The sequence below is a fragment of the Dromiciops gliroides genome, chromosome 1 (assembly GCF_019393635.1).
Source record: "Dromiciops gliroides isolate mDroGli1 chromosome 1, mDroGli1.pri, whole genome shotgun sequence".
In the NCBI taxonomy this organism is placed as follows: domain Eukaryota; kingdom Metazoa; phylum Chordata; class Mammalia; order Microbiotheria; family Microbiotheriidae; genus Dromiciops; species Dromiciops gliroides.
The window spans coordinates 524,188,767-524,212,567 of NC_057861.1; the positions used below are offsets into that span (position 1 = coordinate 524,188,767).

At 41.1% G+C, this 23,801-nt stretch overlaps 1 protein-coding gene across 2 annotated transcripts in view; it reads left to right on the plus strand.

Moving 5' to 3' along the window:
* The window catches only part of GABBR2 (gamma-aminobutyric acid type B receptor subunit 2), an 866,539-nt gene that overhangs the window by 670,839 nt on the left and 171,899 nt on the right, over positions 1-23,801 (plus strand). For both annotated transcript variants that reach the window (XM_043976613.1, XM_043976612.1), the window contains exons 10-11: positions 962-1,112; positions 3,171-3,303. In XM_043976613.1, coding sequence (XP_043832548.1) covers positions 962-1,112; positions 3,171-3,303 — 284 coding nt within the window. The remainder of the gene's footprint in view (positions 1-961; positions 1,113-3,170; positions 3,304-23,801) is intronic.

Here is a 23,801-nt window from a genome sequence, read left to right on the forward strand (position 1 = left end):
TTAAATCCAGTTCACACTCAAGTCAAGATATTTCCCCATGGTGTCACATGGTGCCTCTTCTAGAACAACAAATGAACAATAACAACCCACCCTATGAGTTCTGGCCCTTTGCTTTTGGTTGTTCATTGGCATAGGGAGCTGCAAATAAGGAAACCCCCTCCACCAATGTAAAGTAGCATCTTCTCTGCATTTCATAGCCTCAAAGTTGTCGGGGGGGGGGGGGGGGGGGGGGACTGGGCCACTGACTCAGGCCCTGTATCATACATAGTATGTGTCAGAGGCAAGATTTGAACCCTGGTCTTCCTAACTCCAGGATCAGTTCCTAATCCACTAAGCCATATAATTTAATGACTTAAATTTTGAATTTACGTACAACCATCATACAAAACATAAAGGGAAGGGGGGGACATTACTAACACTTAAGAATCTCTTATAGTTAGTTAGTTGTGAAGCTTTTTCTAAACTGAAGGAGAGGGGCAGCTAGGTGGCGTAGTAGATAAAGCACCAGCCCTGAATTCAGGAGGGCTTGAGTTCAAATCCGGACTCGGACTCTTGACACTTACTAGCTGTGTGACCTTGGGCAAGTCACTTAACCCTCATTGCCCTGCAAATAAAATAAAATAAATAAACTGAAGGAAGGGAAAGGATGGATAGATGGAAGGAAGGAAGGAAGGAAGGAAGGAAGGAAGGAAGGAAGGAAGGAAGGAAGGAAGGAAGGAAGGAAGGAAGGAAGGAAGGAAGGAAGGAAGGAAGGAAGGAAGGAAGGAAGGAAGGAAGGGACATATATGGAGCAATGAAGTTCCCTCCCTGCTTAGGCATGGTCTGACCGGGATATAATCCTCAGTATTCAAAGCCACAGTTGTTGTTTTGCCTGTGTTCAACACAATGACAATAATAAAAAACTCTCAGAGGAAATCAATGTGTGTTTTGCTTAAGCTGATTTTTCTCATTGACCTTTCAGGTTCAGAGCCTCCCAAAGACAAAACAATCATCCAGGAACAGCTGCGGGAGATCTCCCTTCCTCTTTACAGCATTCTCTCTGCCCTCACAATCCTAGGGATGATCATGGCCAGCGCCTTCCTCTTCTTTAACATCAAAAACAGAAACCAGAAGTAAGCCGTTCGTTTGCATCCTGCTCCTAATGTTCCCTAGGCTGATGTGCTGCTTTTAGAGAGCCTAGAATTGACTGCAGTGAGCCATCTTGGTTCCCCATCTGCATAAACACATGCAACCAACCTTTATGGGCAGTTGTGAACAGAGTGCTATAGAAATATAAATGTGAAATATTATGTTCATTATTAATATTATTATAGTCTTTCTCTGTATGTTGTGTCCTAAGGATTCAATAAGCATTCCTTCAGAATACCTTCCTTCTTCCAGGAGGAGAAAGGATACATACACCTCTCACTGTGAAAATTACAAGTGTCCTTAGGGATCAGCTACCCCAATCCTCCTCATTTGACAGATGAAAAAACTGAATCTCAGGGAGAAGTGACTTGCCCAAGGTCACACAGCAATTTGGTGAAGTCTAAGACTAGAACACACCTAACTTCCAGCCCAGGGCTCTCTGCACTCTACCATACTGCCTTTCCAAATTACAGAGAACATTCACCCACAGAGAAACTCGCCCACTAGGGAAATCTGGCCAGTGCTAGATGACAAACAAGGCCACATTTTAGGCTACAGATTTTTTTTTAAATATAGTTCTTTAGTTTCCATGGAGAGTCTCTAAATCCAGATATCCTTCATGTTGGGGTTGGGGGGTGGGTTGGTTGGGGAGGGAGGGTTGAGAAATAGAGATGGGGAAGGGGAAAATGGGTCTCTCTGCTATTTAAGGCCATCTTCAGATTGTCCGGGTGTCAGAATCATTCCTCATCCTTTAAACAAGTGTTGTAGTCCTGAAGGACACTGGCCTAGAACCCCATGTGAAGGCAAACCTCACAGACATACCAAATGATCAAGAACCAAGCAGGGGCAGCCACTGTGTTCCCCACAGTGAAGCATCATCTCTGAGGCTACCAAAGCTCTCGGAACCTAGAAGATGAGTCACTGCTTGATCCAGGAATAAACCTAACTCCAAGAGAGAAACTAGGACGATGGCAGTGAATTTTTCCTTCTTCCTATATGAAAAAAGAGGAAATCGTCTTGATATTTCAGCAATTTGTTAACTCTTTGGTCCTGGATGAGAGACAAGAAGAGGTTCTCTTGAGTCCTAGAATGGCAACTTTGGAAGGGTGCTCAGAGGTCACACTGTCCAATGAAGTGGGACCCTCCCTGTACCACCACCCCCAAGCCTAAGCAAATGGTCATCTAGACTTTGCTAGAATACCTCCAGCGACAGACATCTCACAAGCTACTAAGGCATACCATTCCATCTGGGGACAGTTCCGTTTAGTTAGAAAATTTGGACAAGTCATTGTTGTCACCCTGTTTAATCAAAAACACAAGGGGCAGCTAGGTGGCGCAGAGGATAGAGCACCGGCCCTGGAGTCAGGAGGACCTGAGTTCAAATCTGACCTCAGACACTTAACACTTACTAGCTGTGTGACCCTGGGCAAGTCACTTAAACCCAACTGCCTCACTAAAACAAAACAAAACAAAACACACCAGATTAGAAATTGACAGACCTAAATTTGAGTCCCAGGCCTAGGAGAGTCACTTAACCTCATTAATTGTCAGTTTCCTCACCTGTTAAGTGGGGATGATGATGCTTACCCTACTTACAGCACAGGGTTTCTGTGAGGAAAGCACTTTATAAACTGCAAAACAATATAAAATATACTATTATTTTTATTCCTAGTTGCCTTTATCTAAAGACTAAATGCCCATAATTTCTTCTGGCATTGTTAATGGGGAAATGGGGCAACGAGGTGGCACAGTGAATAGAGTGCTGTGCCTGGGGTCAGAAAGACCTAAGTTCAAATGTGGACCCAGACACTAGCTGTATGACTCTGGACAAGTCACTTTATCCTGTTTACTTCAGTTTCCTCATCTATAAAATAAACTGGAGAAGGAAATGGCAAATCACTCTAGTATAAATCATTCCTTTTTTCCCCTTAGTACCTAACACAGTATACAGTATTGTACATGGCAGGCATTCAGCAAATGTATATTGAATGAATGAATGAATGAAGTGTCCTATTAAATGTACTATCTCTTTCTATTGGCAGGCTAATAAAAATGTCCAGCCCTTACATGAACAACCTTATTATCCTTGGAGGAATGCTATCCTATGCATCTATTTTCCTTTTTGGCCTTGATGGATCCTTTGTCTCTGAAAAAACATTTGAAACACTTTGTACCGTAAGTAACTCAAAATATTCTACCTGGAAATGAATTATACAGTATAAAATTTTTCACGGTGAAAATAGAAAATACAGTATAATGTGCCACTTATTCAGCAGTTTCAGTTTTTAGAAATCTAAAGCCATTCAGAAGTCATAAATCCAGATGTGAAATAACTTCTGAGAAAAGAGAAAAAGTTATAACTAAGCCCATGCACTCACTAGACCTTAGCCCATTGACATCCTGTGTATAAAATCAAGTTTGCTGATTTTTAAAAAAAAGCTTCAGGTAGCAGCTGGCCTACTGAAAAGTACCAGCAGATATTGAAGATACAGGTAGACAACTCACCAACTGCAAAAGCCATGCGGTTAGCCCTGCAGAAGTAGTGTAGGAGCAAACAGAGCTATACACCTCAACATCCTGTAAGGCCATCCCAGAATACAACATAAAACAGTATTTTGTGTTTATTAATGGTGCTGACTCTTAAAACAGAGATTTGTTTGGAATAACTGATAAGTAACTGTTGGTAGTCTGGAGAAGTCTTTGAACCTCTTTTCTGAATAATATTTTCAAATGCACAAAATAAAAAGCATAGGAGTACAAAGAAAACCAATTATACTGAAATATAGTTATCAGAAATCTAAAAAATGTTTTATAATTAAGTTTTTAAAAAATTATTGAAAATTTAAGTATCATCACTTAGGGGATAAGTTTCAGTTATGTCCAGATTTAAGTTTCTTATTCAAGGAACAGATACAGGGTGCAGTGAATAGAATGATAGGCCTAGAGTTAGAAAAACTCTTCTTTGTGAGTTAAAAATTTGGCTTCAACTTCATGAGTTCAAATCTGGCCTTAGACACTAGTTGCGTGACCCTGGGCAAGTCACTTAACCCTGTTTGCCTCAGTTTCCTCATCTGTAAAATGAGCTAGAGAAGAAAATGGCAAATTACCCCAGTATCTTTGCCAAGAAAACCCCAAAAGCTGTCACAAAGAGTTGGACACGATTGAACAACAATAACCTTTTATTCCCTGAAAAGTTGGGATAAGTGAAGCATTACCATATCAAGTCAAGTCTTGAATATAAGTACTAGTGGTATACTTTGGGATCTCCATTCCCAACCAGTTTATCAGTTTTCTTTGGGGGTTTTCCTCATTTCCCTATATTTTTCTGACTTCACCAAGCTGATGGTTTTCTTGGTCTCTCCATTGTCCAGAATGAATGCAGGACTCAGTAAGAGCTTTCTGGGATTGGAAGAGATGGAAGGGGATAGAAATTGAGCATCTGCTCAAAGCCAACTCCTTAAGAGATTCACAGCAATTTTGCCTCTTCTTTAATGCAGAATTGCCTTTAGTGTTTTCCTTCCCCAAGATCTCAATTTTGTCCCCTAATGAAAGACAAAGAAATAGAAAGATGTCTTTTACAGGGAAAGGATCAAAGGGAAGTATACAAAGTCTCCAGTCTACTACCCAAGATTTTCAAAACTGCCTCCCATATCCCTATCTCTCTTGTTATTTGACTTCTTTATCTTCATGACACGGCTTGAAGCAAGAGGGAAGGACTCCTATGGATTATCCATTTTTTAAAATTGTCATTGCTGATGTTCCTCTAAATTAATACATAAGACTAAGAATTGGATAACATGCCTTTAGCCATTAGGTGAAATGAGGTTTTCACAAGTACATCTATTTTGTTTGGCAAAAAAGATGTTGGTTGAGCAATAACTGCTACTTTCTCATTTTCATAGATTTTATTAGTATATGTTTGTTGGCTGGAATAGGTGCTCTGAATTTTTACTTCTTGAACCATGTCTTGAAGAGGAAAGATAAGACTGGTTTTCTAGAGCAAAGCTTCTTAAGCTGTGGGTCGCAAAAATTTAGCAACAGTAAAAGGTTGTGTATACATATTTTATATACCTATATACCTTGGGTCACATAAAATTTCTCAGGCAAAAAGGGGTCACTGATGGAAAAAGTTTAAGAAGCCCTGTGCACTAGCTAGGTGCAATAAGCAAAGGTGAGCCAAAGCCTACCTGTACCAACTCCTAAAAGCCCATTAAGAAATTTTTACCTTGAGCATTTACACCTGGGAAATCAGTAAAAGCTACAAAACAAATTTTGATTCATTGTTTTATTGGTTGTCTAGGTTTAAGAAAGTGATTAGGGAAAAAAGTGATTGGAGAAAATGTTCATAATGCAAATTAAACTTGAAAGTGTGTTGTGAATACTTTTTTTTTTCAGAGAACTGGTTGTTAAACATTTTTCAGGACATCCCTAAATAGGTAGATATGACAGAGAGATTTGAGTTTCCTATAGTAAAATATCCTAATATTTCTACTCAAAAGTGGAATGGGCTCCTAAGTAAGTGGTAAGTTCCCTATCACTACAAGTCTTCATGAAGAGTCTAGATGACCTCTTGATGACCTCTAGCTCATAATATTCATACCTTACAGATTGCATTCATAATTTGCGTTAATGTTTCTGCCCTATTTCATCTCTATATCTCTGGTCATACCCCACTCCAGGGTGCTTCCTATCACCACAACAACTATAAGAGCAAAATCTTCCAACCATTCTGATCCCATCACCACCTGCATGTATACATTAAAATCACAAAATAGCCCTAAGGACATCACACTGAAGCTTTAGAGAATCTAATAAATTCAGTCATTCCTGAAAGAGAATTTAATTCAATTCAACAAACATTTCCTAAAAGTACCACCTATATACAAAGCACCCTGTTAGGTGATGAAAACACCAAGACAAAATGAAATGCACCCTATGCTCAAAGAGCTTACATTCTTCTGATAATGTATATAAGATCATTTGAGGGAAGAGATAATGGAGGGATTCAGGAATTATTCCATTTTCTATTTTATTTTGATTTTCAGTTCCAAATTCTGTCTCTCCCTCCACCCCCTCCCCCACTCACTAAGAAGGACAGAAATACTAGACCAAAGATTCTTCACTTTTTTTGGTATCACGGTCCCCATTAGTGGTCTGGTCAAGCCTATGGACCCCTTCTCTGAATAATGGTTTTAAATGCACAAAATCAAATGCATAAGATTACAAAGGAAACTAATTACACAGATACAGTTATCAGAAATCTAAAAGGATAAAAATGAAAAACAAGTTCATTGACCCCAAGTTAAAAGCCTCTGCCATAGAAGATGGGATCTGACCTAAGCCTCAAGACAGAATGAATGCATTCCAGGCATGGGGGACAGCCTGGTGCAAAGGCTCAAAGAGAGAGAGAGGAAGCCCCCTGAAGGTTCTAGTCTTTCTTATTATTTCCTGACTCTGAAGATTTTAAGCTGCTCCAATAGGGTGCTCATGATCCAGCTTCGGTCTCAAAGAACCCCTGTTGTGGGTAAGGGAAGAGTTGGAGGAGAACAAAGGATCAGCCCAGCTTGCAGGAGGTGACTTTCTTTTTATAGCTGTACCCAGCTCTAGCATCCTTTCCCCCAGCCTCAGATGTCTCCTTGTCCAATTGAGGGCAGAGGAGGAGTCCATTCCCAAACGGATGGCAGAAATCCTAGAAAGAAAGCAAACTTCCTTCATCTTAGCCTCTCTGGGGCACTTTCTTAAATTCCCAAGGGCTCTTAGTTGAGTTTCTCTGAATTCTCTTAGCTCCCATCCCAGCAGAAGAGATGAAAGTCCATCAAAATAAGAGTGTTTTGGGGCAACTAGATGGCGCAGTGGATAGAGCACCGGCCCTGGAGTCAGGAATACCTGATTTCAAATCCGGCCTCAGACACTTACTAGCTGTGTGACCCTGGGCAAGTCACTTAACCCCAATTGCCTCACTAAAAAAAAAAAAAAAAAAACCCTCACTGCCCTGCAAAAAAATTTAAAAATAGGAGTGTTTTGTGCTTAGGCCAGCCAGCAGTGCCAGGTGTTGGGTACGTGCCTTCAAAGTCACCCATCCATATTTTAGGGGGCAAAAAGCACAAAGAGCAAAGCATAAGCACAACCAGGGAAACTTAGTCAGTCCCCATGAAGACAGAAGGCAAAGCAAGGCAAGGATGTGGAAGAAGCAGGAGCAAAAGAAATGGAGGGTGAAAGACAATGGAATTTGGTCCAAGAGCTATAGTGGAATAAATGGATGGAAGGTGGGTCAGTCAGTAATCAACAAACATTTATTAAGTGCTTACTAGGTGCTGGTGCACTGTACAAAGTGGCAGGTTTGGAGTCAGGAAGACTCAACTTCCTGAGTTCAAATCTGGTCTCAGACACTAGCTGTGTAAACTGGGAAAGTAATTTAACCCTGTTTGCCTCAGCTTCCTTATCTGTAAAATGAACTGGAGAAGAAGATAGCAAATCTCTCCATTTTCTTTTCAAGAAAACCCCAAATGGGGTCACATAGCGTCAGGCATGACTAAAAACCAACTGAACAACAATAAATGTGCCAGGCACCATGTGAGCAAAGGGGATACAAAGAGGGGCCAAAATAGTATCCCTTACCTGCAGGGAGCTCATATTGTAAAGGGAGAGACACTAGGCAACCAACTGTGTATTTACAAGATATAGATAATATAAATGGAGGGTAATCCTAGCTGCTCGAGTCACGTGGAAAGACAGGCAAAAGATGAGATTCTAGTCTGAAAGGAAAAGAGGGAATTGGGGAGGTAGAGAAAATAAGGAATTAAGGAGACTATTATAAGCATGAAAAAAAACAATGATAAGGCCCCAAGTCAAGAGATGGAGTGCAGAGACACGAGTATCATTTGTGATGAACAGCCTGTAGGCCAGAGTGGTGAATTAAAGTGTAAGAAGACTGGAAAAAGTAGAAAGGGGCCAGGTGGTGAAAGCATTTAAATGGCCAACAGAGAATTGTATAATTGATTTTGGATGTAATAGAGATCCACTGGAGTTTGTTGAGTAGAGAATTAACATGGTCAGACCTGTTCTCTAGGTAGATCACTTTGGCAGCTGCATGAAGGATGGATTACAGTACTCTTTTTTTTTTTTTTTTAGTGAGGCAATTGGGGTTAAGTGACTTGCCCAGGGTCACACAGCTAGTAAGTGTTAAGTGTCTGAGGCCGGATTTGAACTCAGGTACTCCTTACTCCAGGGCCAGTGCTCTATCTACTGCGCCACCTAGCTGCCCTGGATTACAGTACTCTTGATGGCTGGGATAAAGAAGTATAAAGAAAATAGGGTTTGGGGGCAGATAGATAGATAGATAGATAGATAGATAGATAGATAGATAGATAGATAGATAGATAGATAGATAGATAGATAGATAGATAGATAGATAGATAGATAGATAGATAGATAGATAGGTAAATTGGTAGGTAGGATAGACAGACAGACAGACAGATAGATAGGTAGGTAGGTAAATAGGTATATAAATTGGTAGGTAGGATAGACAGACAGACAGGCAGGCAGGTAGGTAGGTAAATTGGTAGATAGGATAGACAGACAGACAGACAGACAGACAGACAGACAGACAGACAGACAGACAGATAGATAGATAGATAGATAGATAGATAGATAGATAGATAGATAGATAGATAGATAGATAGGTAGATAGGTAGATAAATAGGTAGGTAAATTGGTAGATAGGTAGACAGATGACAGGCAGATAGATAGAGATCTCATATATATAGATCATTTTATGATCTGTATTTCATAGAACTATCAATCATAAAATAATAGATTTAGAACTGGGAAGGAACTTGAAAATCATTTAGTCCAATCTCCTGACTTTGTAGATAAGCAAACTAAGGCCTGGAGAAGTCAACTGACCTTCTCGAGGTCACAGGTAGTCATCAGGAGAGCCATGATTTAAAACAAGGTTCTCTAACTCCAAATTCAGTGCTCTTTCCACAGTACTATGGTGCCTCTCCCACAAGGTTGCTTTGGGGCTCACACCATGTTATATAAAAGTCCTTTAGCATGAGGTGCCAAACAAATGGAAGGCACCATCAGCAAAGCTGTTCTCAATTGTTTTTTCAGAGTTTATAATGTTCAATCTCATTAAAGTTCCCAAAGGCTTTGAAGCCAAGGAGACATTTTCTAAAGCCACATGAATGAACAGTATGGTGCAGGTGCTTCTGAGAGATTTCCACTGAGCTATTCTGTATAGGAAATTCCCAAAGGGGTTGAACTGAATAGAAACAGAAAAGTTTTTCCACGGTGTCCTTTGAGGGTAAGCACTATGCTGGATAATTGCTTTGTACCCCCATTCAATAAGGTGCCATGTTCATGAAGATGCTTAACAGGTGATAATGAATGGCAAGGACAATGTGAGTGTTTGATATTTTTGTGAGAAATGTGTAGGGCCAGAAACCTGTTTTCTATGCCCTTACTACCAGTGGGGGGTGAGATGGGGAGGGGTAAATACCTACTATGTGCCCGGAACTGTGCTCAGCACTTTTTTACAAATATTCTCTCATTTGATCCTCACAACAATGCTAGGAGAGAGGTGCTATTATTATCCCCATTTTTACAGTTCAGGAAACTAAGGAAACAGAGCTTAAGTGACTCACCCAGAGTCATACATCTAGTAAGTGTCTGATGCTGGATTTGAACTTATGAGGCAGCTAGATTGTGCAGTGGATAGAGCACTGCCCTGAAGGTGGGAGGATCTGAATTCAAATCTCACCTCGGACACTTACTAGCTATGTGACCCTGGGTAAATCACTTAACCCAAATTTCCTTAAACATGCAGGGCCATCCCCAGTCACCCTGATGTATATCTCACCACTGGACCCAGATGGCTCTGGAGAAGAGAGGGAGGTTTGGTGACCTTACACAGTCCTTCCTTGCTTAAATCCAATTCACTGCAAGTCATGGCATCACCCTGATGTCATGGTCCTCTTCTAAAACAAACAACAAGATTTGAATTTAGGTCTTGCTGGCTCCAAGTCTAGCAATTTATCCACTGAGCCACTAGCTACCCTCTAAAAGATACTACTAAGAGACACAATCTATATTATACTAGAAAGAGCTGTTAAGTTCAAATCCTTGCTCTACATTCCCTATCTCTGTCACCTTGGGGAAGGTTCACTTCACATCTGCTGCTTTGCCTGGTTTTGACTCCATAGAACAAGATGCCCCACCCAGGTGAAGCTCCTCTCACCACCATGCTGTTTGACACCCCCTCCCTCAGCCTCCTCTCACCTCTGCCTGGAGGACTGGAGGATCGAATACCAAACACCTCCCAATGCCTTCCTTTATAGAGAGCAAAAACTGGACTCACAGCTCACTCCACTCTGTGCCTGCTGTTCTACCTGGTTTCAGTTCTATGGAACAAGACACTCCCATGCCACTTCTGTCCTCCCTTTTCCTGCCCACTTTTGGGTTGTCTCATCCTTTACATTGTAAGCTACTTAAGGGAAGGAATTGTTTTTCTCTTTATTAACTGAATCCCCTACACTTAGCACCATTTTTGGACAGCTCTAATTCTTATGAATTTTTCCCCTAAATTAGCCTAAATTTGACTCTTTGCAATTTCCATCTATTGCTCCCAATTCTGCCCTGTAGGGCAGAAGTCGACAAACTTTGGCCCAAGGGCCAAATCTAACCTTCTGAGAGCTTTTATAATGCTGCAAGCTAATAGTAGTTTGTACATTTTTTTTTTTGGTGAGGCAATTGGGGTTAAGTGACTTGCCCAGGGTCACACAACTAATAAGTATTAAGTGTCTGAGGCCAGATTTGAACTCAGGTACTCCTGACTCCAGGGCCAGTGCTCTATCTACTGTGCCACCTAGCTGCCCCTGTACATTTTTTTTTTTAGTGAGGCAATTGGGGTTAAGTGATTTGCCCAGGGTCACACAGCTAGTAAGTATTAAGTGTCTGAGGCCAGATTTGAACTCAGGTACTCCTGACTCCAGGGCCAGTGCTCTATCCACTGTGCCACCTAGCCCCCCCCTGCCCCTGTACATTTTTAAATACAATAAAACTTTATTTTAAAACATACAAATAATTCTTAGTCATTGGTAATAAAAGAGGCGGCAGGCCAGATTTGGCCCCATGGCCATAGACGATAACCCTTCTCCAGGACCAGACAGAACAAGAATTTCCCTCTTCCACTTGAAAGCCCTTTAGATAATTGAACACAAGTATAATTTTCCCCTTGGGTTTTCTCTTCTCCAGGCTATAAACATCCCTAGTTCTTTCAAACAGCCTTCCCATGATGTGAATTCAAGGCCCTTCCCATCCTGGTTGTTCTTGTCCAGACAGGCACTGTCCAGGTTATCTCCATCCTTCTTAAATTGTAGCATGCATAATGGAACACAGTACTCCATATGAGGTCTAGTAAGGGTAGGCTGCATTGGGATTCTTGCTTCCTTATTCCCAAAAGAAGATATGCTTCTCGGGGCAGCTAGGTGGCGCAGTGGATAGAGCACAGGCCCTGGATTCAGGAGGACCTGAGTTCAAATCCAGCCTCAGACCCTTGACACTTACTAGCTGTGTGGCCCTGAGCAAGTCACTTAACCCCAATTGCCTCACCAAAAAAAAAAAAAAAAAAAAAAAAGATATGTCTCTCAATGTAGACAAATGTACTACCTTATATGACTGTCACTCACATTGAGCTTTCAGATGACTAAAATCCTTTGATCTTTTTCAGGCAAACTGCTTTCACCAAGCCTTCCCTATCTTATACTTGAGAAGTTTGGGGTTTGGGGGATTTGGGGGGGATTTTACTCAGTTGTAAGACTTTGCTTGTATCTTTATTGAATTTCATCTTCTTAGGTTCATCTCTTTCCTTTGGCAGTCAAGTAAGTTCTTTTTAGATCCTGACTCTACCATCTACTGGGACAACTATTTCTCCATGCTTAGTGTCAGCTGAAAATTTGATGAACAACCATATCTGCCTTTATCCAAGTCATTGATAAAAAAATGTGAAATAGCGCAGAGCCAATCACAGACCCCAGGGGTACTCCACTGAAGACTTGATCACATTGAAATTGAACCATTAACAACTCTTCAAGTCCAGTCAATCAAACAGGTCCAAAACCATCCAGTGGTATTATAATCTAGTCGATATCTTTCCATCTTCTCCATGAAAATAGTATGAAATACTTTATGAAAAAACTTTACTAAAATCTGGGTAAAATATACGTATAACATTCTACTCTTCTACCAGTTTAGAAATTCTGTCAAAAAAAGGAAATGAGGTTACTTTGATATGACCTCTTCTTGATTAAGCCTTGCTGGTTCTCTTATCATTGATCCCACTGTCTTTAAGTCTGTTCTAAAATTTTTGCAGGAATGAAACTCAATCCCCTGCCCTACCAACTGACGATGTTTCAACTCTGCTCTCTTCCCTTTTAAAAAAAAAAACTGGGACATTTGCACTTCTCTAATCTCATGATACCTCTCCATGATTTTTCAAATGCTTCTTTGAATGGTTCATCAATCAGTCTGCCAGTCCTTTCATGACCCAAGGGTGTACTTACTTTGCCTGGGCCAGGTGACTTGAATTCATCAAGGGCAGCAAGGTATTCTCTTAATAGCTCCTTTCTTCTTCTAGGTATTAACTCCTCGTTAACCCCTTTGGTTCTGTTATTTCCAATGCAAGACTCATTCTGCTCATGAGAGAAAACAAAAGCAAAATAAAAATTGAACAACTCTGCCTTGTTTCTGTTGTTAGGTATCACTGCTTCCATTCTATTAAATTCAATTTATTTAAGTGGAAGCAATAATTGTTTCCTTACCTCACAGACTTGGAGGGTGGGACTAGCATTTTGTACTGTTTAGTTGTTTCACTCATGTCCTATTCTTCATGAGCCTATTTGGGGTTTTCTTAGCAGAGATACTGGAGCATTTTGCCATTTCCTTCTTCAGCTCATTTAACAGATGAGAAAACTGAGACAAAGAAGGTTAAGCCATTTGCCCAGGGTCACACAGCTACTAAGTTATTTTAACTTATGAAAATGAGTCTTCCTGACTCCAGGTATGGTGCCCTATCCACTCTACCACCTAGCTGCCCAGCACTTTTTACAACTCTGAACAAATGCAAACTATTACTGCTGTCATGACACCAGGATTCCCTTACAACTTCCAGGGCCGGGCCCCATGTTTCTTTACCTTAGGATCATCAGAATAGAGAAAGGGCATCAGAGGCCAACATGTTCATTTTATAGATGGGAAGCTGAGTTTCAGAGATGTTAAGTGACTTGCCTATGGTCACACAAGCAGTATTGGAGGTAGGATCTGGACCCAGATCCTTTGACTCCAGACACAGTAGTTTTCCATGGTACCACCTGCTTGTCCTAACGTGCCATATGTCTTGCACAACAGAGAATTGAGGAGAAACATGGAAGGCATTTCTGATAGGACAGGGTTGAAGGGTAAAGGCTCAGGCATCTTATTATAATTATGGCAGAATAGATACCCCCTCCCAGAAAACTCTCGGCAGTTCCAGATTGAGGTCATATCCAAATAAACCCCGACAACTGAATAGATATGTGGGGCAAGGAAGAGTGAAGAGTTAACAATGACACGGGGGGGGGGGTTTGAACCCAGATAATGGAACAATTTAGAAGATAGGAGGAAAAGATAATGAGTTCTGATTTGAACAAGTTGAGTTTGAGATACTTACAAAACATCAGGGGGCAGCTAGGTGGCACAGTGGATAGAGCACTGGCCTTGGATTCAGGAGGACCTGAGTTCAAATCCAGCCTCAGACCCTTAACACTTACTAGCTGTGTGACCCTGGGCAAGTCACTTAACCCCAATTGCCTCACCAAAAAACAAAACAAACAAACAAACAAATATCTGTTTGAGCCTCTCTACAAAACATCAGGTTTGAAATGCATAATAAGACATTAATGATGTGAACCTGGAACTGAGAACAGAGAGTAATCCTGGATATCTATATCCTCAAAGAGATGGTCATTAAATCCATGGGACTTCATGAAGTCATTTAGAGAATATATAATAAGAAGAGGGGGGGCGGCTATGTAGCTCAGTGAATAAAGCACTGGTCCTGGATTCAGGAGGTCTTGAGTTCAAATTTGACCTCAGACACTCAACACTTACTAGCTGTGTGACCCTGGGCAAGTCACTTAACCCCAATTGCCTCACCAAAAAAAAGAGGGGAAAGAGAAGTGGATTCAGGACAGAACCTTGGGGAGCATCTGGGAATTTCACTTCAAGGAGGTCAGGAAGTGAAACGAGATATTCTACTCTAGGGAAAATATAGCCCAAAATAGAAGAAACACTCTTGACAGTAGGGAAGCATATCTTAGAAGCATAGAGTTGGGAGTGCTGGAAATAGCAATAGCCAGGGTGGTATTTGGGCTGGAGGAGTTACAACATAATTTAGGACTAGATTGCATCTTCCTGCCATCCATTTAGATGGGATCGTCTTGATAACAACCACTTCCATGACAAGGGAAGTATCCCCGAAGGACAACCCTTCAAATATGCTTCAAATCATGTGAAATAACCCAGGGAAGGTCTATAATGAGAGAACTTATCACCTTCTAACCCAGTACCCATGTGACTCACCAGTTGATTTACTCCTTGAGTTGGCTCAAGTTAACTCAAGTCAGGTTGACTTACATGGTCAGTATGCCCTGAATGAGAATTGGTAGAGCTAGGTTGGGGCAGCTAGATGGCGCAGTGGATAGAGCACCGGCCCTGGAGTCAGGAGTACCTGAGTTCAAATCCGACCTCAGACACTTAACATTTACTAGCTGTGTGACCCTGGGCAAGTCACTTAACCCCAATTGCCTCACTAAAAAAAAAAAATTTAAAAAAAAAAAGAGAGAGAATTGGTAGAGCTGAGGAGTGGCAGGTGGGATGAGGGAGGACTCCTCTTGATTTTCTCCACCCTATTTTGTTCCCCAAAGTAAGGGCAGATTGTGGCCTTGTATCAATGATAGGGGCTGGAATCACCTCCTGGAAAGGACTCAGAGGACTCTGATGTACATCAAATTCAATCTCCAGGATGCATCCAGTTTTATTTAGATTTACCCAAGAACTAAGCGGAACACAGTGTTTTTTTTAATCAACCATAGACATTATAAATATAATATGCTGTTATTCCACTTGACCAGTATCCCTGACACTTTTTAATATTTTGTTATTGAGGGTTAGCCAACATATTGAACCATTCTTCAATCAATCAACAAGCACTTATTAGGCACCTGCTACATTCCAGATACTGTGCTAAGCACTGGGAATATGAGGAAAGGCAAAAGGCCCTTACATGGTCACCAATGGGATAGCATTGCAGTTTTCTTTAAAAAAAAAAAAAAAGGTTTTGGGGGCAGCTAGGTGACACAGTGGATAAAGTATCAGCCCTGGATTCAGGAGGACCTGAGTTCAAATATGAACTCAGACACTTGACACTTACTAGCTGTGTGACCTTGGGCAAGTCATTTAACCCTCATTGCCCTGAAAAACAAAAACAAAAAAAACAAAAAATAAGGTTTCATTGATGTGTCTTCTTTTTATATAACAAACATTTCAAATTACTCCCACTCTGTGAGAGGTCTCTTGTAACAAAGTGAAATAGTTAAGTAAAACTAGTCATACTGTGAGCTCCTCTGAAAGTTCATGTAGCATTCCACATCTATAGCATCTCCCTACCTCTCTATTTAAAAAAAAAATAGCAGAAACATATGTTTCTCTCCCTCTCACCCATTGAAAAGAAAAAAACAAATTTATTTATATAATATGCACAGTCAAGCCAAGCAAATTCCCTCAGTGATCATACAAAAAAACTATGTATCTTATTCTAATCTCTAAAACCTTTCTGTAATTCATGTTTCATCCTCAGTCCTCTAGAATCATGAATTTGTTGTTGTTTTTCAGTCATTTCAGACACATTTGACCCTTCATGACCCCATCTGGGGGCTTGGAGGTGGGAGGGAAATACTGCAGTGGTTTGCCATTTCTTTCTCCTGCTCATTTTATAGATGAGGAACTGAGGCAAACAGGGTTAGTAAATGTCTGAGGCTGGATCTTAGTTCATGAAGATGAATCTCTCATTCTGAGCCCAGTGTGCTATCCACTATGCCACCTAGATGCCCCAAATCATGGACATGTATTAAGCACACTAACCCAGGAATTTGTTCATCAGTTAAGGGAGATGCTCCAGTGGCTATTGGTGAACAATTCATACTTTAAGTCAAAGTTCTACCAGATAGGGTTGGTCTTCTTAGGTTTCTTTTGTTCTCAGACGTAGGAGGGGAGGGAAGAAGAAGGCAAATTTATGCTGATTGAAAAAAATAAAATATAATTTTTTTAAAAAGATTCCCATGTAGAGTTGGAGCCCTTCAGACTTGGTAGATATCCCAAGACTACTATGCAAGTCACCATCCTCTGTCCTGTTGACCAGACAAATTTCCTTATCTATTGAGAGGGGACATATCTACCCAAAGTGCTAAGGTATCCTTGTTGAATATCTTTTCTATTTTACAACTGAGCTTGTTGACTATTGAATGATCTAGCAATACCTCATTTTGTTCCAACATCAAGGCTGAACTGCCAGACTACCAGATTGAGTCAGGCCCACCCCGACTGCCATGAAGTGGAATTTTTACAGTTATAGATCTCAGGATGCTGGTTCTAAAGGCAGCTCAGAAAACATGGTATGGGGGTAGCTGGGTGGCACAGTGGATAGAGCACCGGCCCTGGATTCAGGAGGACCTGAGTTCAAATCCAGCCTCAGATATTTAACAGCTATGTGACTCTGGGCAAGTCACTTAACCCCAATTGCCTCACCAAAAACAAAAAAGACAAACAAACAAAAAAAAACTATGGTATGAGTTTACTGAGAATTCCATCCAATGACAATCCTAAAAAGGAACCTTATCTACTTTCTGGAGGCCCAGATCTGAACTGGACAACATATACCATGGACTTTGTTCTCATAATTTCATTATAAAATTATCATCTTACAGAGAACAAGCCTAGTGAATACACTGTCCTATGGCCTAAACCTCAAGAAGCAAATGAATGGTGCTAAAGCAGAATTATTATTTTTGATGAGAATGTATGTGGTCCTGCCAGGGTATAGAAAATGTGAATATTTATCATATCATTTGAGCAATCATGCTACCACAGTGCCATGCAGAAGTATTCAGAACCCATAGTAATAGCTTGATGGACAGACATCGGATCTTTTGACACTTCTTTTAACACAACCCACCATAAGCCCTACTGGTGACCACCCTGGGTCATAGATAGCCAGCAGAACACCCCAGCCTGGAGTGAGGGCTTGTGAACAGAGGTGTCAGATAGTTCTGGGAGCCATAGGGCTACAACATTCCCAAGTGTAGCCAGAAATAGATTAAAATGTAATAGGAAAAAAATGTAATTGGAAAATGTTTAACAAAATAAATAAAAACAATAAAACATGGGTAATATTCCATTTTAAAACTAAACTCAAATGCAGCCCCCAGGGAAACTTCATGTGGGGGTTAGTGACCCCCAATTCTATTTGAGTTTGACACCACTGCCGTAGAAGATGAATGACTTTTGTTCCTTATTGGGTCAAAATCCATTTCATTACAGATGTAGTTATACCTGGGATTCCATTGGTATGGGGAACTTCCTGGTAAGAAGCCTCTGCCTTCCATTGTAATTCAAATTCTGTTCTGTAATTCTTAGCCTTTGAGAGTGGTCTGGGGCCCAGAGAGTTTAACCAACTTGCTGCCAAAGTAATTTTTCTAAAGTGTAGGTCTAACTGTGTCTCACCACCACCCCCCCCATCCCCAACTCAGTAAACTTCTGTACCTCCCTTTGACCACGAGGATCGAATGTGAAACCCTCCCTTTGGTTTTTAAAGCCCTTCACTATGACCTCTTCCTTTCTTCCTGATCTTGTTCCAATTCACCCCTCTTCATGGTCTCTACAATCCAGTTACACTGGCATTCTTGCTATTCCTTTTATACAAAAGGAGAAGGGAATGAGTATTTCTATAGCTAACACCTGCTATGTGCCAGGCACTTGTACAAATATCTCATTTGAGCCTCACAACAGCTCATCAAACCGCTCCATCTTTTTTTCACTGGCTGTACAATGGTAGGCCTGGAATACTCTCCCTATTTCACACTCCTCCTAGCTTCCTTGGCTTTCTTCAAGACTTAGCTCAAATCCCAATATCTACAAGAGACATTTCCTGGTCTCTTTCTCATCCCCACTGCTAGCGCCTTCCCTCTGAGATTTTGTTGTTGTTGTTGTTGTTGAATTGTTTCAGGCATGTCCAACTCTTCATGACCCCTGTTGGGGGTTTTCTCGGCAAAGATACTGGAATGGTTTTCCATTTCCTTCTCCCGCTCATTTTACACATGAGGAAACTGAAGTCCATGTCCCAAAGATGTAGTAGCATTTTATGTTAATAGCTCACTCATTTAGCCATAATCAACCTATAAAAACCAAATGGCGGGGCGGCTAGGCGGCACAGTGGATAAAGCACCGGCCCTGGACTCAGGAGTTCCTGAGTTCAAATCCCGCCTCAGACACTTGACACTTACTAGCTGTGTGACCTTGGGCAAGTCACTTAATCCCAATTGCCCTGCAAAAAATAAATAAATAAATAACCAAAATGGCACATTAAACAAAAAGACGTATGCTTGCCTAAAGTGTTTGGCTCTGTCATGGGGGATGTGCTACAAAAGAGCTAAAATCTGAGAGGGAATTCCAAGCCTTTGAGAATGGTCTGGGGCCTTATACATGGTAAGGTTCTCCACATGGGTCTATTTGGGTATATTTCTGAATGATGTTGTAGGGATTATATCAAACCTTGTAATGGTACAAGGCCTTGTCAATAAGATCCATGACTAGTCATAACTAGGAATTTTTGCACCTGTGTGAAGAGACGAGAAAATCTATGTTTGGGGGGGACCTATCAGTGAAATCACTGATATATCTATGTGCCAGTGGGCAAATTATTTCTACTTACACACAATGGGACCATGGTTTTTGTAACCTTGGGAAAGAAACAGAATTTAAAACTAAAGTGTCTAGATAAAGCATACTGGTCTTTATGAGATAACAAATGCGATAGCACAGATAAAGGGCTTTACAAATCTTAGGGTGCTACATAAATGCTAGCTACTATTGTTTATTCTTTATAATTGCATGCATATGTTTGTCCATCCAACATAAACATGTCAGGGATTCCAGCAGGTATTTATATGAATAACTCTCTGGAAGCAGGAGGGAAGGAGGGAGGGAGGTAGAGAGAGAGGGCAGCAAGCATGTTCATTTTGGTGATCACCATTTAATTAAAACACTGGACACTGATGAAGAATGCCTTGTGAGTTTCTAAAGAAGGAAAGAGGTGGGTCTGATGTGCCCATGCAGTTGACAAGTGATAAAGTAGTAATGGTGATTAGGAGAGACAGACTGGAAGCAGTGGGCAGAATAACATGACACAAAGGATTCGGGGCTGAGGGTTTCTTTACACCATGTGACAGGTTAAAAACAGAAGTTAACACAGCAGACAAGCCGGGACTGGCTTTGATGGCAGCCGTTCTGAAAGTACCAGAGATGTGGAAAGAATAAAATGAGGGGAGGGGGAGGGGGTCCAGAGGGGCATTGGCTATGCCACAGAAGCAGGAGCATTCCCTTCCATCTTTGAGTCATGTCTTTGGCCTTTTGAGAGACTCATTCCCCAAATTCTTTTATGAAAGGGTCATGTGACCCCTGTTGTACAATGGGGGTTCTTTTTTTTTTTTTGGTGAAGCAATTGGGGTTAAGCGACTTGCCCAGGGTCACACACCTAGTAAGTGTTAAGTGTCTGAGGCTGGATTTGAACTCAGGTCCTCCTGAATCCAGGGCTGGTACTCTATCCACTGCGCCACCTAGCTGCCCCTACAATAGGGGTTCTTAACATGGGATCTGTGGATAGATTTCAGGGAATCCATGAACTCAAAAAAAAAAATTCATCTTCATTTCATTCAGTTGATTTCCTTTGTAGTCCTATTTTTGTAATACATTTAAAAATATTCTGAGGAGTCCATTGGCTTCATTCAGCCTGTCATAGGGGTCCAGGACACAAGGAAAGTGAAGAAGCCCTGGTGTTGTTAATTGTGGGTTCTCCAACCAGCTGGATTGGGGGGTTGGGGGGGGGGAGTTGTTGGTCAAAGAATCCTCAGGTATAGTCACAGCATCACAGAGCCCAGTCACAGAGGTGAAAATGACTCTTCCCCCATCCAGTATTTAAATCGATTCAAAGATAACTTGGGATTGATAACTTCCACAGTTTTGCACACAACATCCTGTCAAGGCATGATGTAGTGGGAACACACTGAACTTGTAACAAGGACCTCCTTACTTAGAATCCTACCTCTGACACTTGCTAGCTTTGGGAACCTAGGCAAATTGTTCAACTTTTCTGAGCCTCGGTTTTCACATCTATAAAATGGGCTAAATGAAAATAACTACCTCACAGGATTGCTGTGAGGATCAAACATGAAAAGGCACATAGAACACTTTTGAAAACCTGAAAGAGCTGTTTAAATGTGAGATACTATTATTGTAGCCCCTCTAGAAATTTTCTGTGAGAAGAGCTCTTGGACTGTGGCCTCTTCAGAGCAGGCAGAAAGCAGAATGGGCACAGCTAGTCTACTTGCCATTAATCAATCAATCAACAATTATATATTAAGGACTTACTATGTGCTATACTATGCTAATCAATGAAGATACCAAAAGGAAAAAAAAAAGATCCTGCCCATTAGGAGGTTACATTCTGATAAGGAAGAGAACTTGTCCATAATTCTGCATATGCATGATACATATACAGAGTAAATAGGTGGTAACTCAGAAGGGAAAGCACAACCTGAAATAATAGAATGTGACCAGCATTTGATATTAATCTTTAATTCAATCTTCCCTCCCTTGAGTTTCAAATAATGGAACTATTTCTGCTCTGGGCATCCTCGGCTCAAAGGAGAGACAGCCACCCCCACCTCACCCCAATCTTCATCCCAAGGTGGTTTAGAGCTTACTATTTAGGCAGATTCCGTTTGCCTACCCAGCAATTCCATCACTGCCAGGTGGTACGAGATAAGAAATTGGAAGGGGGGTTTTTAGAATGCAGACACCAACAGAAGGAAAAGTGCCTGAATCCACCAGTATTAGAAGAAAGAAAGTCCCTACCAAGTTCCCAGTCTCTGACACAGAAATGTTGCCTTAGGGACAAAGAAGACCCCTGGGCATATTATCCATATCATCTACAAAATAGCTCATTTACCTTTAGTATGTTTTTGTCAATGTAGATAATCCCAGCTCTGACTATTTCCCAACAAACCCTAAAAACCTAATCACAATGCTTTATTTTGTCAAGAACTCCTTTAGAAAATAAATCTAATGTTACATAATGCTAAAGTGTAGCCACTGAGCATGATTGTTTCCATTTTCAATGATGTTTCTAACTTCAAGGTTTTCTTTCGTTTTTCTACATTCCTAAGTGAGGCTATTATGGTAGTCTGCTCATTTTTTTTCTAGAAGTTTATGCTCGAGTACATTTTAAACCAAGGATAGTTACATAGAGTCCATAAAAGAAAGGGCATTAAAATCATAATATCGATTTGAGTTTTGAAACTTGAGAAGATAAGGAAAGCAGAGCTTTTCCCATATTGTTTCTGTAAATCAATATATAAACTATTCAGATACTCAAATGCATCTGGGATCTCATTGATTTGGATGTTCCCTCCAATAATACAGATTGCAACCCATCTGTGCCTGCCTATCCTGTAAAACTTTGGCCCATCTCTTCCCATAAACTGGCCACAGGAGGTCCATATGCAGCTCTTATAAACAACATTAAAATAAAGAAAGGGAAGGGAAGGGAAGGGAAGGGAAGGGAAGGGAAGGGAAGGGAAGGGAAGGGAAGGGAAGGGAAGGGAAGGGAAGGGAAGGGAAGGGAAGGGAAGGGAAGGGAAGGGAAAAGGGAAAAGGGAAAAGGGAAAAGGGAAAAGGGAAAAGGGAAAAGGGAAGGGGAAGGGGAAGGGGAAGGAGAAGGAGAAGGAGAAGGAGAAGGAGAAGGAGAAGGAGAAGGAGAAGGAGAAGGAGAAGGAGAAGGAGAAGGAGAAGGAGAAGGAGAAGGAGAAGGAAAAGGAAAAGGAAAAGGAAAAGGAAAAGGGAAGGGAAGGAAATGAAACATTCATCACTATCCCATTCTACTAGCTTGGTTTTAATAATACAATTTGGGTCAAATTCCCATGACCTCTGGCTGCAAGAATCCTTGCTACAGCTCAGACATTCCCACAAGAATACAAAGAGGCTTGAAGGATGCTGCTGTCACTGACCTTGTGACTGAGGGTCATCTCTATCCAAGTCTTTTGTTTTATGCTGTATCTCTAGGTATGCAGAAATTTGCTGCACAGCCCCATCCAAAAGATTGCTCCCAAGTATGTACACAACACAAGGAAACAGAAACATAATCACACAAGGACAGGGACCTGGACTCCCCAGAGTTCTCCCACAGTGTTTTTAGCTACCCTCATTGTTTCCTTTCCTAACTATAGCTATTCCTTCCACATCGCGACAGTTCCCCATTGAGGTTTCTATATATCGCAGGTCAGCATTAAAAATTAAATGGGAATTTGGGTGGAGTTTTGTGGAAGCCGCAGACGACATAAAAGCCAGCAAGATGACACAGAAAAGGTTTAGAAACTCAGAAATGCATGAGATATGGATATTATTATATTTTATATAGTGTTATATATTATATAGTATTATATGCATATATGTATAGTATATGTATATAATATCAACCCAAATTTTACAATAAAGTACATAAACACCCCATAAAAGGAAAAGAAAAAATTCAGACTTCTTCTCTGGTACAAAAGGAAGGTCAAAAAATTTTACATGGATTTTCCAGATCACAGGGACACCGCGCCCCTCACCCAGGATGTGGAAGAATAACTGTACATAACCAGCTCTAGAGCAGCTAGGTGTCTCAGCGGATAGAGTGCTAGACCTGCAATCAGGAAGATCTGAGTGCAAATCCAGTCTCGGACACATACTAACCATTTGATCCTGAGCAAGTTGTTTTACCTCTCTTTCCCTCAGTTTCCTCAACTGTAAAATGGAGATAATAATAGCACCTTACTCCCCCCCCCCAACCTACAAAGATCAAATGAGGTAATATTTTTTAAGTACTTAGCATAGTACCTAGCACATGGGAGGCTCTTAACAAATGCTTGTCTCCCTTCCTTCCTTCCTTCCTTCCTTCCTTCCTTCCTTCCTTCCTTCCTTCCTTCCTCCCTTCTTCCTTCTTTTCTCCCTCCTTCCCTCCCTCCCTCCCTCCCTCCCTTCCTTCCTTCCTTCCTTCCTCTGCAGTTTGAGGGCCAGTTTTCAAAATACCAGCCCTGAAGCCTAGGCTAGGTCTGTTCTTTTGAACAGCCTTTGAGAGAAAAAGAAATCCGATGCCTTTCTCCAGGTCACTGGCAATAGCTTCTGCCTTCCTGCTTCAGAGATCAGTCGTTCAATTTTGCTGGTTGTGTTAACAATCCAAGTTGGAAGAGGCCTTAGAGACCCCCAGTCTAACTTCCTACCTTTCTACAAGATCCCTGACAGATAGTCATCCAGCTTGATTT